The 14,523-nt window shown below is 38.4% G+C and overlaps 1 protein-coding gene across 1 annotated transcript in view; it reads right to left on the reverse strand.

Moving 5' to 3' along the window:
- mtor (mechanistic target of rapamycin kinase) overlaps positions 1 to 14,523 on the reverse strand; it is a 104,375-nt gene that overhangs the window by 19,242 nt on the left and 70,610 nt on the right. The window contains exons 37-41 of the mRNA XM_088331541.1: positions 14,183 to 14,298; positions 7,132 to 7,249; positions 6,431 to 6,628; positions 1,722 to 1,810; positions 1,464 to 1,560 (exon numbers count right to left, since the gene is read on the reverse strand). Of these exons, the coding sequence (XP_088187667.1) occupies positions 1,464 to 1,560; positions 1,722 to 1,810; positions 6,431 to 6,628; positions 7,132 to 7,249; positions 14,183 to 14,298 (618 nt within the window). The remainder of the gene's footprint in view (positions 1 to 1,463; positions 1,561 to 1,721; positions 1,811 to 6,430; positions 6,629 to 7,131; positions 7,250 to 14,182; positions 14,299 to 14,523) is intronic.

The following is a 14,523-nucleotide window of genomic DNA, read 5'->3' on the forward strand; positions in this document are numbered from 1 at the left end:
TGGCAGTTCCGATGCTAACAGGGAGCCAGCCAAAAACCCACAAAGTTTGCAAGCAGGCAAACGGGAAAATAATCGAAAACAGTGTCAGGCAGCTGCCATAGTGCCAACTCGAGGCAAGCCGGAACTAGACACAGTAGCCTTGAAGCTAACGGGAAGCCAGCCATACAACACCCAACCTGCAAGCAGGCAAACCGGAAAATAATTGGAAACAGTGTCGGCATCGGCAGTAGCAACAAGGCGAAGCTGGCCGGAATCAGACACTGCAGCCCCAATGCCAACAGGAAGTTAGCCGAAAAAAATACCCGGCTGGCAAACACAGATACGGCAGCCCGAAGCCAACAGGGAGGTAGCCAAAGAAAAAACAAGAGTTTTGCAACCATGCAAATTGGGAAATAATCGGAAACGCTGTCGGCATTGGCCATAGCGACAACGCGGGGCAGACTGGACCTAGACCTGGACAAGGTAGCCGAGAAGGTAAAAGATAGCAAACCACACAAAAAAAAACACGGGCTCCAAGCAAGTTAACAGGGAAATAATTGGAAACAGCGTCTGCAATGGCTGTTGTAACAACGCGAGGTCAGCCAGAATCAGACACGGCATTCCCGATGCCAACGGAAAGCCAGCTGAACAAAAGATACCCGGCTAGCAAGTAGGCAAACTGGGGAATAATCGGAAACAGCGTCGACATTGGCCATAGCAACAACGCGTGGCCAGCTGAAATCAGACGCGGTAGCCATGATGTTAAAGGGAAACTAGCCAAATAAAAACCACTTGGCTTGCAAGCAAACAAACCGAGGAATAGTCGGAAACAACGCGGGGCAAGCTGAAATCAGACCAGGTAGAACACCGGGAAGCTACGCCGGACTAAATAAAAACCACTGCGATATGTGGGGAAATAAACTAAAAGCCGCACTTCGCCAACCCGAAGGGAGGCGAAAGCGAGCAAGAAAGTGAGCCGCAACGGTGGCACGTAAACAAACCCTACGCAGCTCTCTAGGGTAATAAAACATACAGCTAAGACGAAAAAAGTTACATGGCTAGAAGCAAAAATACCAATTCCTTCAAGTGGAAGATAGCAGTATGCATCCGCCACGCGAGAAGATAAAAAGTGGCGTGCCTGCAATGAGACTAGAATTTATAGACATTCCCGATGACACAAGTCTGACGGAGTGACTAATTTTGGTAGGTATTTCTCTAACTGCTCATGCACGAAGGTAACATTCTGTTTCTGCAGCACCAGTCCTTTGATTACTTTCACCAATTTCATCCTAGAATAAAAGAAAACTGCAAGCACGTGCATGAGATCAGTTTACTTTCAACAACCGATACTTATAGATGTCAATGCGCGAAAATATAACATATATACTTATAAGTTTATATAAAAAAAACAACATACAGTACATTGGTGATAAAAATCCTCGTTGACCAATGTTTGAAGACAGAAGTATGTGTCCAAGGTTTACCTGTAACCAGGTATCTATTTGGATGGTCTTAATGCCCTCCACCAGCGCCTCATTTACTTCAGGCCAATGACCATAGTCAAACCACAAAGTCAGGACTCTAAGCACAAAAAAAAAACATTTTGAAAATGAGCAGTGCAAAAAATATATGTTTAAATAAGCAAGAGCTCCCCTAGTTAATAATCCCAAACCAAAAGTGGAAATAGCCAACCACTAGAGGTCCTCTTTAACCCACAAAATGGGAACGTTTGCTGGGCTTACCTGAGCGTGTCTTGCAAGTTGTTTCCTCTGGACAAAGAAATGGAGCGGAAGAACCCTTGAACAGCAGGAACTGTGTAGAGGAGTAATGTCTTGGATAGAGGGGATAAAAAATAACGTTGAGGAACATTGTGTATATTAAAAAAATAATAATTATTATAATACCTCCCCCTGTATATAGCTGTTGTAGTGCATTATCTTAAGTGTTTTGCAAATTTTGTAGCCTTAAATACAGGTTTTTCCACAGTCCGGCTGAAGGGATTACAAGTTTTTATCCAAGACACACTTTTTTTAATATTTCTAGACTCATGTCATGATTTTTTAACACTTTAAAGTATTGATTACATGTTTACCCTGGAGTGCCATGTCTAATCTCGGGGTTCCCCCTTTTCCATTCAAATTTGAGACTTTTTAAGACCTTTTGAAGACCACATCCAAAAAAATGTAAGACCAATCTCGCATTCTGACATACAGACGCGGGAGGCGGGCGTTTCTATTGTCCAAATACCGTAAATTCCGGACTATAAGCTGCTACTTTTTCCCCAAACTTTCGACCCTGCGGCTTATTCAGTGAAGCGGTCAATTTATGTAATTTTTCTAACGGCCGCCAGTACAAAAGGTAAGATTTAGACCGGTGGAATATATGCGCCGAGGAACACTGCAACTTCTTGGCTTGACTAGCGGCGAGAAATCTTTCACTAAAACTGGCCGCATGCGAAAGGCAACTTTTTCGCAAGTCTGCCAGTGGATCCTGACAGCGTGGGGCAGCATCAAAAAAATCCACCATACCCAACGGGTTCCAAAAAGCCGGTCTCCTGCGTGACGGAGAGGAGGGCACAGAATCAGGAGTGGATGGGAGCGTGGGACGACGTCTATATGACAAAGTTTCTTTCCGACACTGAGGAAGACGACTTTGATAACTTCAGTTTTAAGGAGGAAGATGAAGACGGTTTACCGCTATTTTTACAAGTACGGTATGTTAACGGTTAACGGTGTTAACGGTATGTTAGTATGTTATGTTAATATAAAAACATTGATGACTATATTAATATGATGTACAGTATGAGTTTGTACCCAACTATATTAAGGCCTAGTAGATTCACTTCACACAGTGCAACACTCATTGACAATATATTTACAAATAATATGGAATTTACAAACGTCAGCGGGTTAATGGTTTGTGATATTTCTGATCACCTACCAGTATTTACAGTGTATGATGAAAAGGTTACTAGACAAGAATCAATTAAGGATTATGTTTACAAACGAGTTAGAACTGAAGCGACTATTACATCACTGTATGATGACTTAGTTAAACAAAACTGGAATGATATATATGGTACAGATGATGTGGATTGTGCGTTTGACATATTTTTGGAAATATTCACCAACAAGTACAACACAAATTGCCCAATGAGACAAATTAATATTAAGAATAAATCTGTAAACCATCCATGGATAACTAAGGGTTTACATAATGCTTGTAAGAAAAAAAACTACTTATATAGAAAATTTATTAAACTAAGAACTAAGGAAGCCGAAACCCGGTATAAAACGTATAAAAACAAATTGACAGGAATATTAAGAGCAAGCAAGAAATTATACTATACCAATTTATTACATCATAACAAAAGTAATATCAAAGGTATTTGGGATATATTAAATAGTATAATAAAAGGAAAGAATGTAAGCAATGCATATCCAAACTATTTTATTGATAAGAACAGTGAAAATTATAATTTAAATCAAGTTGTGGAGAATTTTAATAGTTATTTTGTAAATGTTGGACCAGAGCTCGCTGCAAATATCCCAGAGTGCAGTGGTAAACAATTTGAGTCACTGATAAAAATGAACTCCAAGACCATGTTTTTATCCGGGGTTACGGAATCAGAAATCTTAGACGTGGTTAACAACTGTAAAAACAAAACGTCTATGGATTGTTTTGACATCGATATGGTACTAATTAAGCAAATTATAAACAGCATTGTGAAACCATTGACCTACATCTGTAATCTATCATTTCTAACAGGCACATTTCCAAATCAAATGAAAATAGCAAAAGTTATACCAATATACAAAAATGGGAACAAGCACATTTTTACAAACTATAGACCGGTATCTCTGCTTCCTCAGTTCTCTAAAATATTAGAGAGACTTTACAATAATAGACTGGAACAATTTGTAGATAAACATAAATTGATTAATGAAAGTCAATATGGTTTTAGAGCAAACAGATCAGCAACAATGGCAATTATTGATGCAGTAGAAGAAATCACCCACAGTATAGAAAAGAAGAGATACGCAGTCGGGGTATTTATTGACTTAAAAAAAGCATTTGATACCATTAATCATAATATACTATTAAAAAAACTGGAAAGATATGGCATCAGGGGAGTGGCTTTGAAATGGATTCAAAGTTATTTGACGGGGAGGAAGCAATATGTAAAAATGGAAGAGTTTTCATCTGAATATTTGGACATCTGTTGTGGAGTACCACAGGGTTCTATCCTGGGACCAAAGCTATTTAATTTATATATTAACGATATTTTTAATGTTTCAAAACTATTGAAAATAGTAGTATTTGCAGACGACACTAACATTTTCTATTCAAATGATAACTATATGGATTTGGTAACCTGTATTAATCGTGAACTAATTAACCTAAAAGTATGGATGGATATAAATAAATTATCTTTAAATTTAAATAAAACCAAAGTAATATTCTTTGGTAATCGTAAGGCAAATCAAGATTTAGAAGTAAAAATGGATGGTGTCACGATAGACATTGTATCAGAAATTAAGTTTTTAGGGGTCATAATAGACAATAAATTAAGTTGGAAAACACACATCAGACACATACAAACAAAGGTATCTAAAAGCATTTCAATAATTAATAAAACCAAAGTTCTTTTACATTATAATGCATTGTATTTATTATATTGTTCTCTAGTTCTGCCATATTTAACCTATGGTGCAGAAGTCTGGGGCAATAATTACAAAAGTTCACTACAGCCCCTTTTTATCCTTCAAAAACGTGCAATAAGAACCATACACAGGGTAGGATATCGGGATCATACCAATATTTTATTCATGCAGTCCAATTTATTGAAATTGGATGATTTAATAAAATTTTTCACTTCACAACTGTTATTTAAGGTCAACAAAAACATAGTGCCAGAAAACATACAAAGATTATTCACTCGGAAAGAGGGAAATTATAACTTGAGGGGCTGTGGTGAATTCAAAATCCCAAAGGTGAGAACCACCAGGAGAAGTATGTGTGTGTCTGTGTGTGGAGTCAGACTTTGGAATAATTTGCAAAATGAAATCAAACAATGTCCAAATATACATGTGTTCAAATTTAAATATAAAAAAGCATTACTGGCGAAATACAGAGATGAAGAAAATGGGATATGAGGGAGACTGGAAATACTGCACTTCAAACTATGGCTAACTTGTTGTTATTGTTCTATTATCACATCAGAACTGTTATAAGTATTGTGTTTATTTTTATTGATATTATCACTGGTGCCGCAGTGACATTATGCGCATTATGACGTTGAGGGATGGGTATTGCGAAGATTAGTGTATAAAGTATGTGATTATTGTAACTATTATAATTATTGATATCTGACCTATTTAATAAGTATATCCATGAGATTTTGTTGTATTGGACATAAGAGGAGCTATATATAAAATGTGTTTTATAGGGAAGATAAAGGGGTAGGAAAAATAAGCATCTGCTTCTGACTACCCCTTTTCGAACATGTGTGACATTATTTCGTTGTTGATTCATTGTTTTTGTCCTGTTTTTATTTTTATGTTCGAAATAAAGTTTTCATTCATTCATTCATTCATTCATGTTTTTTTAACAGACCAGTTTACTGTGTTGCGAGCGTGTTGCTAGCGTGTTGCTACCATTAACTGCCCGGATGAAAGTTAGATTATTATTATTAAAGCTTTGAAAACTTTCTCGGTGTACCGTCTTTCTTTGTAAATATGTGTAACCATGTATAATATGTATTTGCAACTGTATATTTTTGTAATGTATTTATTTGTATTTATTTTGGACACTCTTTCTGATATGTTTTGGACGGGCGAATTAAAAAGAAGGGGCGTAACAAACGCGGGCTGACAGGAAGTGGGGACCGGTAAAGGTAAGTGTTTGTGGACACGGCGGACAATAGTGGATATAAATTTTTCCCACCCTTACCTTTGGAAATATACACTTTTTTCCTTGAAATACTTTCAACGGGACCCGGACTCTGCAGGTCTGCATCAAACCTTAAGTACCGGTTTCATTTTCCGTTCATTTTGCCGGCTGTGATTTTTGGACTGTGTAATTTAATGAAGGATATTCAGTTACAATCGCGGGACTTAAAGTCGGGTTTGGGTTACATTTTTTTAATGTGGGCGCATGCGGCTTATATACAGGTGCGGCTTGTGTAAGTACAAAATCGGTTTTCCTCTTAAAATGTGGTGGGTGCGGCTTATAATCAGGTGCGCTCAATAGTGCGGAATTTACGGTATACATTTTGTATATGGTGTTTAGGAATTATAATTTACATACATTTTATATGATTTTCAATCTACCTATAATAGATCTTCATTTGTTAACTTTTAGAAAAACTAAGTGGTTGAAATTACAAAACATTTTTTTGGTCGGTTGCAGGCTAATCAAATGTACCATATTCATTAGATATTAATCTCACCTCATTGACCTTTTTTTGTCCTGGCGATGGAGCTGGACTGTGATCATGACTGTCAACCTCACTGTCACTGTTGCTGGCCTCACTGTTGGCACTGGCACCGCTGGCGTGCCGCAGCTTCTTCTTTTCATCTCTGGCTTGACTCTGGTGCTTGTAGTGCAGCACCGCCTCGAAATTCATGACCGCCCAGGCATGCCAGGCCTGTCAAAAGATGATAAAAGCTGAGTCAGAGGAAGTGGACAAAATGTGGATATTACGCCACATTTTGGCTCATGACATAACTGTTCCAGTTAAGTGTGGGACAAAATAATTAGTCTTCCAGCGGTGAACCAAATAATGCGTGACTTCCTGGGTTCCGCAAAAGGTTAACAGCTTTAGGGAGTTGGCAAGGAGATACGGTGAGGAAGCTGCATAGGTGAATAAAACACACATTGCTTCAGTCTCTAATGCCGGATTGGATCCCAAAAAACAACTGTTCTCTTTCCCAGCATCACAGTTTGGTGAAATCTTTGATGTGCTGGAGAATGCACTCTTGAATATAACCATCCAATTATCTGTATAAATGAGCCGTGTACTTGTACCTAAATATTGTTGACTACCTCTTGTGTGAAAGCTCACGCGAAGGCAGATGATTTTATTTTTTATTGTAGCCAGACGTTTGAAGAGTAAAAGGTTAGAGTGTAAAGTGCTGGGATGGAGCTGACCTTGTACCAGTTGCGGTCGTGCTCAGTAGAATGGCTGTAATACTGCAGGACTTTGGGGATGGTGCTCTCATTGATACCCTGTAGACTAAGCTGCCACTCTCCAAGCTTCAAGAAGCATCTGTAGGGTAAAATTTAAAAGAGGAAGGTCCCATAAATCATGGTCGTACTTAATTACAAAAAAGATTGAAAAAATCAGTTTTCTCCTAATGTGCTGTTTTACAATCGACATTTTTATTTTTATGACAACACGATTACATGACCACATTTGCAGTTAAACATTCTCACTCAGTAATTCAATCTTGAATATGTCACTGACTCTCAAAAAAAACAAATCAGCATTTGCAGGACTCTTGATCGAAAATGGGTGTCTGTTTAGACTTTGGTAGAAGCGAAAGGGGTATTTGTTGAAGTACTTCACACATGTGCTTAAAGTTTCTAGGAGTGAATTAATTATCCAAATTACTTTTACTTCTGTTCCGAGAAGCTGTGCTATTTTCTTTTCCTATCAATCAAGCCCGGGATGCAAAGACGCTTACAAACAAACGATTGGGGGCCTGGCAAAAGCTGAATAAAACACTCACATATGTCCGACTGAGCACTGAATACACATGGTGTTGTCATCTCTTCAATCAACAGCCGGCAGACAGACTAAGGCCCATTTGCAGAATACCTAAACTAAATGGTTTTTACCCAGATTATGTAATTTCTCCTGAGCACTTTTCCATGAAGTTATGCGATCCAGCTTCACGTGTCAACGTCAAACGGTTTCCTAAAACTGCAGCAAATGTCCAACTGGTTGACTTTAAAGAAAATAGCAAGTGGTGCGCGGACATCAGGGCATGACTGGACTGTGTGTGCTTTGGACAGAAGATACCAGATTACAAAGATTAGTCATGCTTGGTGGATTTCCTCTGGAAATGGAAATCCCTGTAATTTTGTGAACAGTTTTGGGCCGAGCTGAATCAGGTGTGCCAGGCTCGAGTCTTTAAAGTGTGTCAGCTCATCTCGACGAAGGTAGTCCATGACCTACCTGAATTCCTTATATAATCATTATAATGTTGTGTGAGGGTGGAATGAGTTTTCCAAAACAACCCAAGGGTTTTCTTTTCAAGTTGCCACTCCTCAGCAGTGATGTGTGGCTAACTAACAAAAATTTTTCTTTTGTATGTGATTGTAAGTAATCTGAGTCAGAAAGGAACTCGAAGCAGATTTCGACCAAAACAGAATAAGCAATGGACTTCCTTTCCACTCAAGCTTTACCTGATGTTATTAAAGTAGGACATCCAATTAACAGTTAAAAAAAAAAGAAAAAACATGATTGTGTAATATATATTTTGTTATTGATGTGCAATTTCATTCTACAGTTGCACCAAATTTTAAGAGGAAAAGGGGTTCAGAATTTTTTTTCAACCTTTTATTTTTAATTTGGGTTAAAATTAATTTTGTCATTTAGAAAATTTTCAATTCGAACATTTTCTAAATTGTGAAATGGTGGGAAGGAATTTAAGAGTTTAATTCTTAATACTTAAAGCCAGTGCATTGTAGTCTTGAGTTATGGGGAGGTGTATGTTAAGATAAGCTATGGTTTACAACTATCGATTGATTTTAAATTAGTTATCTAATCAAATGGATGCATCTCTTAATCAGTTAACTTAATTTTGTTGCTTAAAATCAGTTAAAATCTTAATCATCCAGGCTGACGGACCATTCGATCTACTTTATATAGCTTAATGTGTGCCAAGCATGGATTTGGAAGAGTAATCACGGTTCCAAAAATAAAAAGCAAAAAAAAACAAAACAACCCACAATCAATTAAGAGCATTATATAAACCTATTTTTAAATCAACAGAAAAAGGAGATTTATACACAAAAGTTAGTACCGTATTTTCCGCACTATAAGGCGCACCGGGTTATAGGGCGCACCCCGAAAAAATAGTTTTTGGTCCTATTTTTGACATACATAAGACGCACCGGATTATAAGGCGCTACAATGGGAACTTCGACAGAACAGTCAGATAGTTCAGTCCAACTTATTACCCCCTTAACATTCCGAAAGCTTGCAAAGACGCAAATACGTGTCGAGAACACGTGCGGATGCGGTGTCCGTACGATGTCACTCAAATGCATCGTTCCATCATTCGGAAGGTTAAAGTCTTGGGATTCAAGAAATGCCAACCATTCCTTAGTATCTATTTTCTTTTTCGCTCGCAACTTTACTGTGCATATGACAATAAACACTTGGAATTGAGTTTAATTTAAAAATAGACACTTCATTCCATCCATTATCTTCACCGCTTATCACAGAAACATCGAGTTCAGTCTGAAACAAGATACAGGGACAATATAAAACCCGGAGTAGCTCACCGAAGTCGTTGTGTTCATAATAATGTGCAGCCAATGTCCTCTTATATCCGTGAGGGTAGTAAATCCAGGAGAATAAAATATTTACAATTCATCTTTTTCGGCCAATTGCAGGCTTTGTTTTGCCGTTTAAGCCAATGCCAGCCTGTAAATGATAAAAAGGATCCGCCCCTTGACCTCCGAATAACTTTAGCCAATAGTGATCGATTCAAATGATGATTGACACATCGGTTAGCCAATGAAACGCCGGTAAATAAATCCCAGCATACACCGCGTACTTTTTGGCGTTCGGGTGAAAATCTAGTCGGCGGCTGCAAGTTAGTTGGAAAACTTTGCAATTTTAAAATTGATCCATAAATAAGGCGCACTGTGTTATAAGGCGCATGGTCAGCTTTTGAAAAAAATAAAGGCTTTTAGGTGCGCCTTATAGTGCGGAAAATACGGTATTTAAACATTTATTCTAAAACTGTTTAAATCATTGGCATTCTCAGGATAGACCACACAATTGTCCTCCAGGCACATGAATCATCACCTGACTCTAATCAGGCACACAGTATTAGAAGACTGTGCCAACAGCAAAGGCTGTTGGATCGTTGCTTGCCCTTGGTGTTGCTGTTCTCCTACTTAAGTACACAGTGGCTTGTGAAATTGTTTGGTCCCCTTGAACTTTGTGACCTTTTGCCACATATCAGACTTCAAACATAAAGATATAAAACTGTAATTTCTTGTTAAGCATCAACAATACGTGGGACACAATCATTTGAGACTGGGAGGTCGGTGGTTCGCGCCCCGGCCGAGTCATTCCTAAGACTTAAAAAGTGGTCGGCGGCGCCCTCTGTTGGCTGCGGCTGCATCGGCTCGCTACAACGGGTCAGGTGCAATCGACATTTCGTTCTGTGTACATTGTTACACAGAATGACAATACAAGGAAATTATTATTATTATTATTATTATGAAGTGGAACGACTACACGACGACATTGCCAAGTGCGAAGCAAGCACAACTAATTTAATCCCCCGAGATCTTTTTATTATTATATCTATCTTCTGACAAAAAAGTTTGTCGGGTAACTCCTCCCAGAGCTTTTGGACTAGCCCAACGATTCATGTACCAAAAATTCCGGCCCGACCAGGACTCTTGAGCGACAATATGGATAAGCGATACGAGATAAAAAAAAGTCCCCATCCGGGAAAAGAAAGTCCCCATCCGGACCAATGTATTTTGAGAATCTCCCATCCGGAATACATTGGCCAATTCAATTCAATGGGTAGCCATGGAAACGAGGGCTTTACCAGAGGTAATCATAGTAATCAGGGACTGTCCAGGGTGGCTTGAGGGGGCCCGACCCACATTACCTTTAGCCATGGGTAAATGGTGAATTCCAAAGAGTGGATGCTAGCGAGAGGATGCTAACAGTTATGTGCGCCTATAGCAAATATTAGCGCAAGCTAACTGTAAACACTGTTGGTGATTAGTTGGGCTGGCACAGCCAGCCCAAGTATTAGCAAAGAGAGGTTGATGCTATGCTTACTCATGCTAGCTGTAAAAACTGTTGGTGACGAGTTACATCACCAACTTATACTTAACTTATAACTTATACTTGGCGCCAGCCCAAGTATAAGCGCAAGCTAGCTGTAAACACTACAAGCTAGCTGTAAACACTGTCGGCAATGCTAACTTCTTCATGCTAAAAAAATTTGGTAGTGGCTATATTTTAACAACTTCAAGGTTACAAATTATGCTAATAGTCTCATGTTAATGAGTTATGCTAATGGTTCCATGCTAAAAAGTGATGTTAACGGCTAAATGGTAACTTCTTCGTGCTTTCCTTTGCGGGGCCCCGGAGACCAAAAAAAGAGTCCATCCGAAATGAATACAAATCAATGGGTAGCCATGAAAACCAGGGCTTTCCTGAGGGTAGTCATAGTAATCAGGGACTGTCCAGGGTGGCTTGAGGGGGCCCGACCCACATTACCTTTAACCATGGGTAAATGGTGAATTTCAAAGAGTGGATGCTAGCAAGAGGATGCAAACAGCTATGTGCACTGCTAAGCAAAGTGTTGGGCTGCCAGCCCAAATATTAGCGCAAGCTAGCTGTAAACACTGACGGTAATGCTAACTTCTTCATGCATAAACCTTTTGGTAATGGCTATATTCTAACAACTTCATAGCTACAAATTATGCTAATGGATTCATGTAAATGAGTTATGCTAATTGATACATGCTAAAAAGTGATGCTAATGGCTATATGCTAACTCCTTCATGCTAAAAAAAGTTGGTAATGCTTTATTTTAACGACTTCATATTTACAAATTATGCTAATGGGTTCATGTTGATGAGATATGCTAACGAGTACATGCTAAAAAGTGATGCTAACGACTAAATGCTAACTTCTTCACGCTAAAAAAATTAAGTAATGGCAATATTTTAAAGACTTTATATTTACAAATTATGCTAATGGCCTCATGTTGATGAGTTATGCTAATGGGTACATGCTAAAAAGTAATGCTAACGGCTAAATGCTAACTTCTTTACGCTAAAAAAATTAGGTAATGGCAATATTTTAAAGACTTCATATTTACAAATTATGCTAATGGCCTCATGTTGATGAGTTATGCTAATGGTTACATGCTAAAAAGTGATGCTAACGGCCAAATGCTAACTTCTTCATGCTAAAAAAGTTTGGTAATGGCAATATTGTAACGACTTCATTTATACAAATTATGCTAATGGCCTCATGTTGATGAGTTATCCTAACGATATATGCTAAAAACTGATACTAACAGCTAAATGCTAACTTTTTCATGCTGGAAAATTATTCTAATGCTAACATGCTAACGACTCAGCAAATTGAATGGGCTCAATGCATTCCGGATGGGCCAATTCAAATAGAATGGCTCATTCCTTTCGAACATGTACATTTTAAATTTCTTAATGTGTAATAACAGTGTTATTACTATGTTATTACCATGAATGTGTTTTTTTTAAACCTCCCCAAGGCATATCCTTGTTGCTAACGGTTGTGGGCCCATCACAAATGAATTTGCCGGTACCGGGGGTGTGTGGAGGGGGGAAGTCCCCCCACAGAACCAAGTAAAAAATGACAGAAACAGCTCTTCGAGTTAAAAACTTTATGCTAACTCATAATGCTAACAACCGGGGTTATATATACATGCCGGGATCATCTTCCAGATCCATCACAACTCTTACAATTGCCGCGGGAATTGTCTAGTTTGTTATTTGTTTTCTCCTACCTCACACAAACGCCTTTTAGTAATTCCCTTTGCCTCGAACTAAACTCTAGCAAGTCAGCTCTTTGGTCTGCCTCACCAAGCAAAAATATTTTTTCTGTCACAACATCAAATTTCACTCACCCATCTTTTTCCATTTCCAAACGTTTCTAAAGAAATCTCTATGGAGCCACTAAGGCAGTGCTAAAGAGCTCTAGAGCCACAGGTTGCTGACCCCAGCATGAGGGAAACTGCCACCTACAGTAGTGGGATTTGAGTTATACGTTTTCTATGGCATTAAAAAAGCAAATTGAGACTATTGGAGAACAACTGACTCAGATGTATTCTGCTCCACTTATTTGAGTACCTTTCTAATTTAAGAAATTGAAAAATAAAGATTGTGCTAATGCCTAATTGAAAACCATTTTAAGCTTCTAAATCCTGCAAAACCATAGTAGCAAAATGTCAACTAGAATTAGATAAACATGTCTCTATACAGAGGCTGGTTTTATTTTTATTTTTTCATGTAACCATACCACTTCTTAGACAATAGAAGATAAATTGTTCCATCTTTTCCACTTCTCTGATTCATTATAAAATATCTTTAATCGATATCTGACACATGAAATCTAAAGCTTCTACAGAAGAGCAGGTGTTGAAAACCTTGTGAAAGCAATTTCATGCTATGCATGGTTTCCCACAGCGAGCCAAACATCTCAGTCAAGAGCTGCCAGTCAAGCATTTAGTGGGAGGTATGAAGGTGAAAATCCAGCAGCACTGTGGAGGACACGTCTAATTTGAGACATTTGATGACAAAGTGCCGTGTTTGGGTAGTTTAAATAGTTGTGTCACAGAGTGAAAAAGGGGGCAAATTTTTCTGATGCCAACATTACTTTTAACCTACAATAACACCTTAGAATTTAAAGTAAAAGTGCTTCTCTAGACAAATTTTAGGTTATATTTTCCTTGTTTTAGGAGGAATTTTAATAAGAGCTTACTCTGTCCACTCCACGCATCGGCCCGGTATTGCAGTACCTCCGGGAACGGTGCATTCGCAATGATCGCAGCAAGGCTTTAGAGCTAGGACCTTAGCTTGGCCTTTTGGCTGAGAGTAAGTGTCCCGGCTCCTAGGCTTTGTAGCGTATTATGAACTGACCGATAACGGATAATGGATAATGAATAACGAAGATAGAACAATAACCCTTAAAAACCCCAAAACCCCCTGATGTAGCTGTTAAGCAGTCAGCACACAAAGCAGCATTAATACATTTAGATGGACACAACAAAATTAGTAACAGATAATTCAGTTACTATCTTAAATGTCTTTCCTCAGTATCTTTAAAAAATACACTTAAAGCAAAATTCAAGCCAAAAATACCTTTAAGGAAGGTATTGTAGTACAAAAGATATGTGTTCAAAAATTTGATTATGACAAAAAAACACTGCTTTGTTTGACAAACCTTGCCATCAATATGTGAAGCTCCTGTTTGTGTTTTTGGTCTTCTGCTGCAATAGCATGCTGCGCTTGCTGCTGCATCCCTTGCACAAAATGCTGCATGTGCTGGAAGGCATCAATCTAAAAAGGCACAACATTAATTGTATATGTTACGGGAATTGCAAGTGTGTCTGATGATATTCAGTTGCAGAAGGCTGTGCAATTTGTTTGCTGTAAACCATGATAAGTTTTTACTCTTGCTATTTAGACATTATTTGATACCCGGTGATAACCGGCAATGTATTTTTGATGTCCTCTATATGAGGCGTTATCTGTTTCAGCCCTGGAGAGCACCTATCCAGCAGG

Source organism: Urocampus carinirostris, chromosome 3 (assembly GCF_059441175.1).
Source record: "Urocampus carinirostris isolate Australia breed hairy pipefish chromosome 3, RoL_Ucar_1.0, whole genome shotgun sequence".
Classification (NCBI taxonomy): Eukaryota; Metazoa; Chordata; class Actinopteri; order Syngnathiformes; family Syngnathidae; genus Urocampus; species Urocampus carinirostris.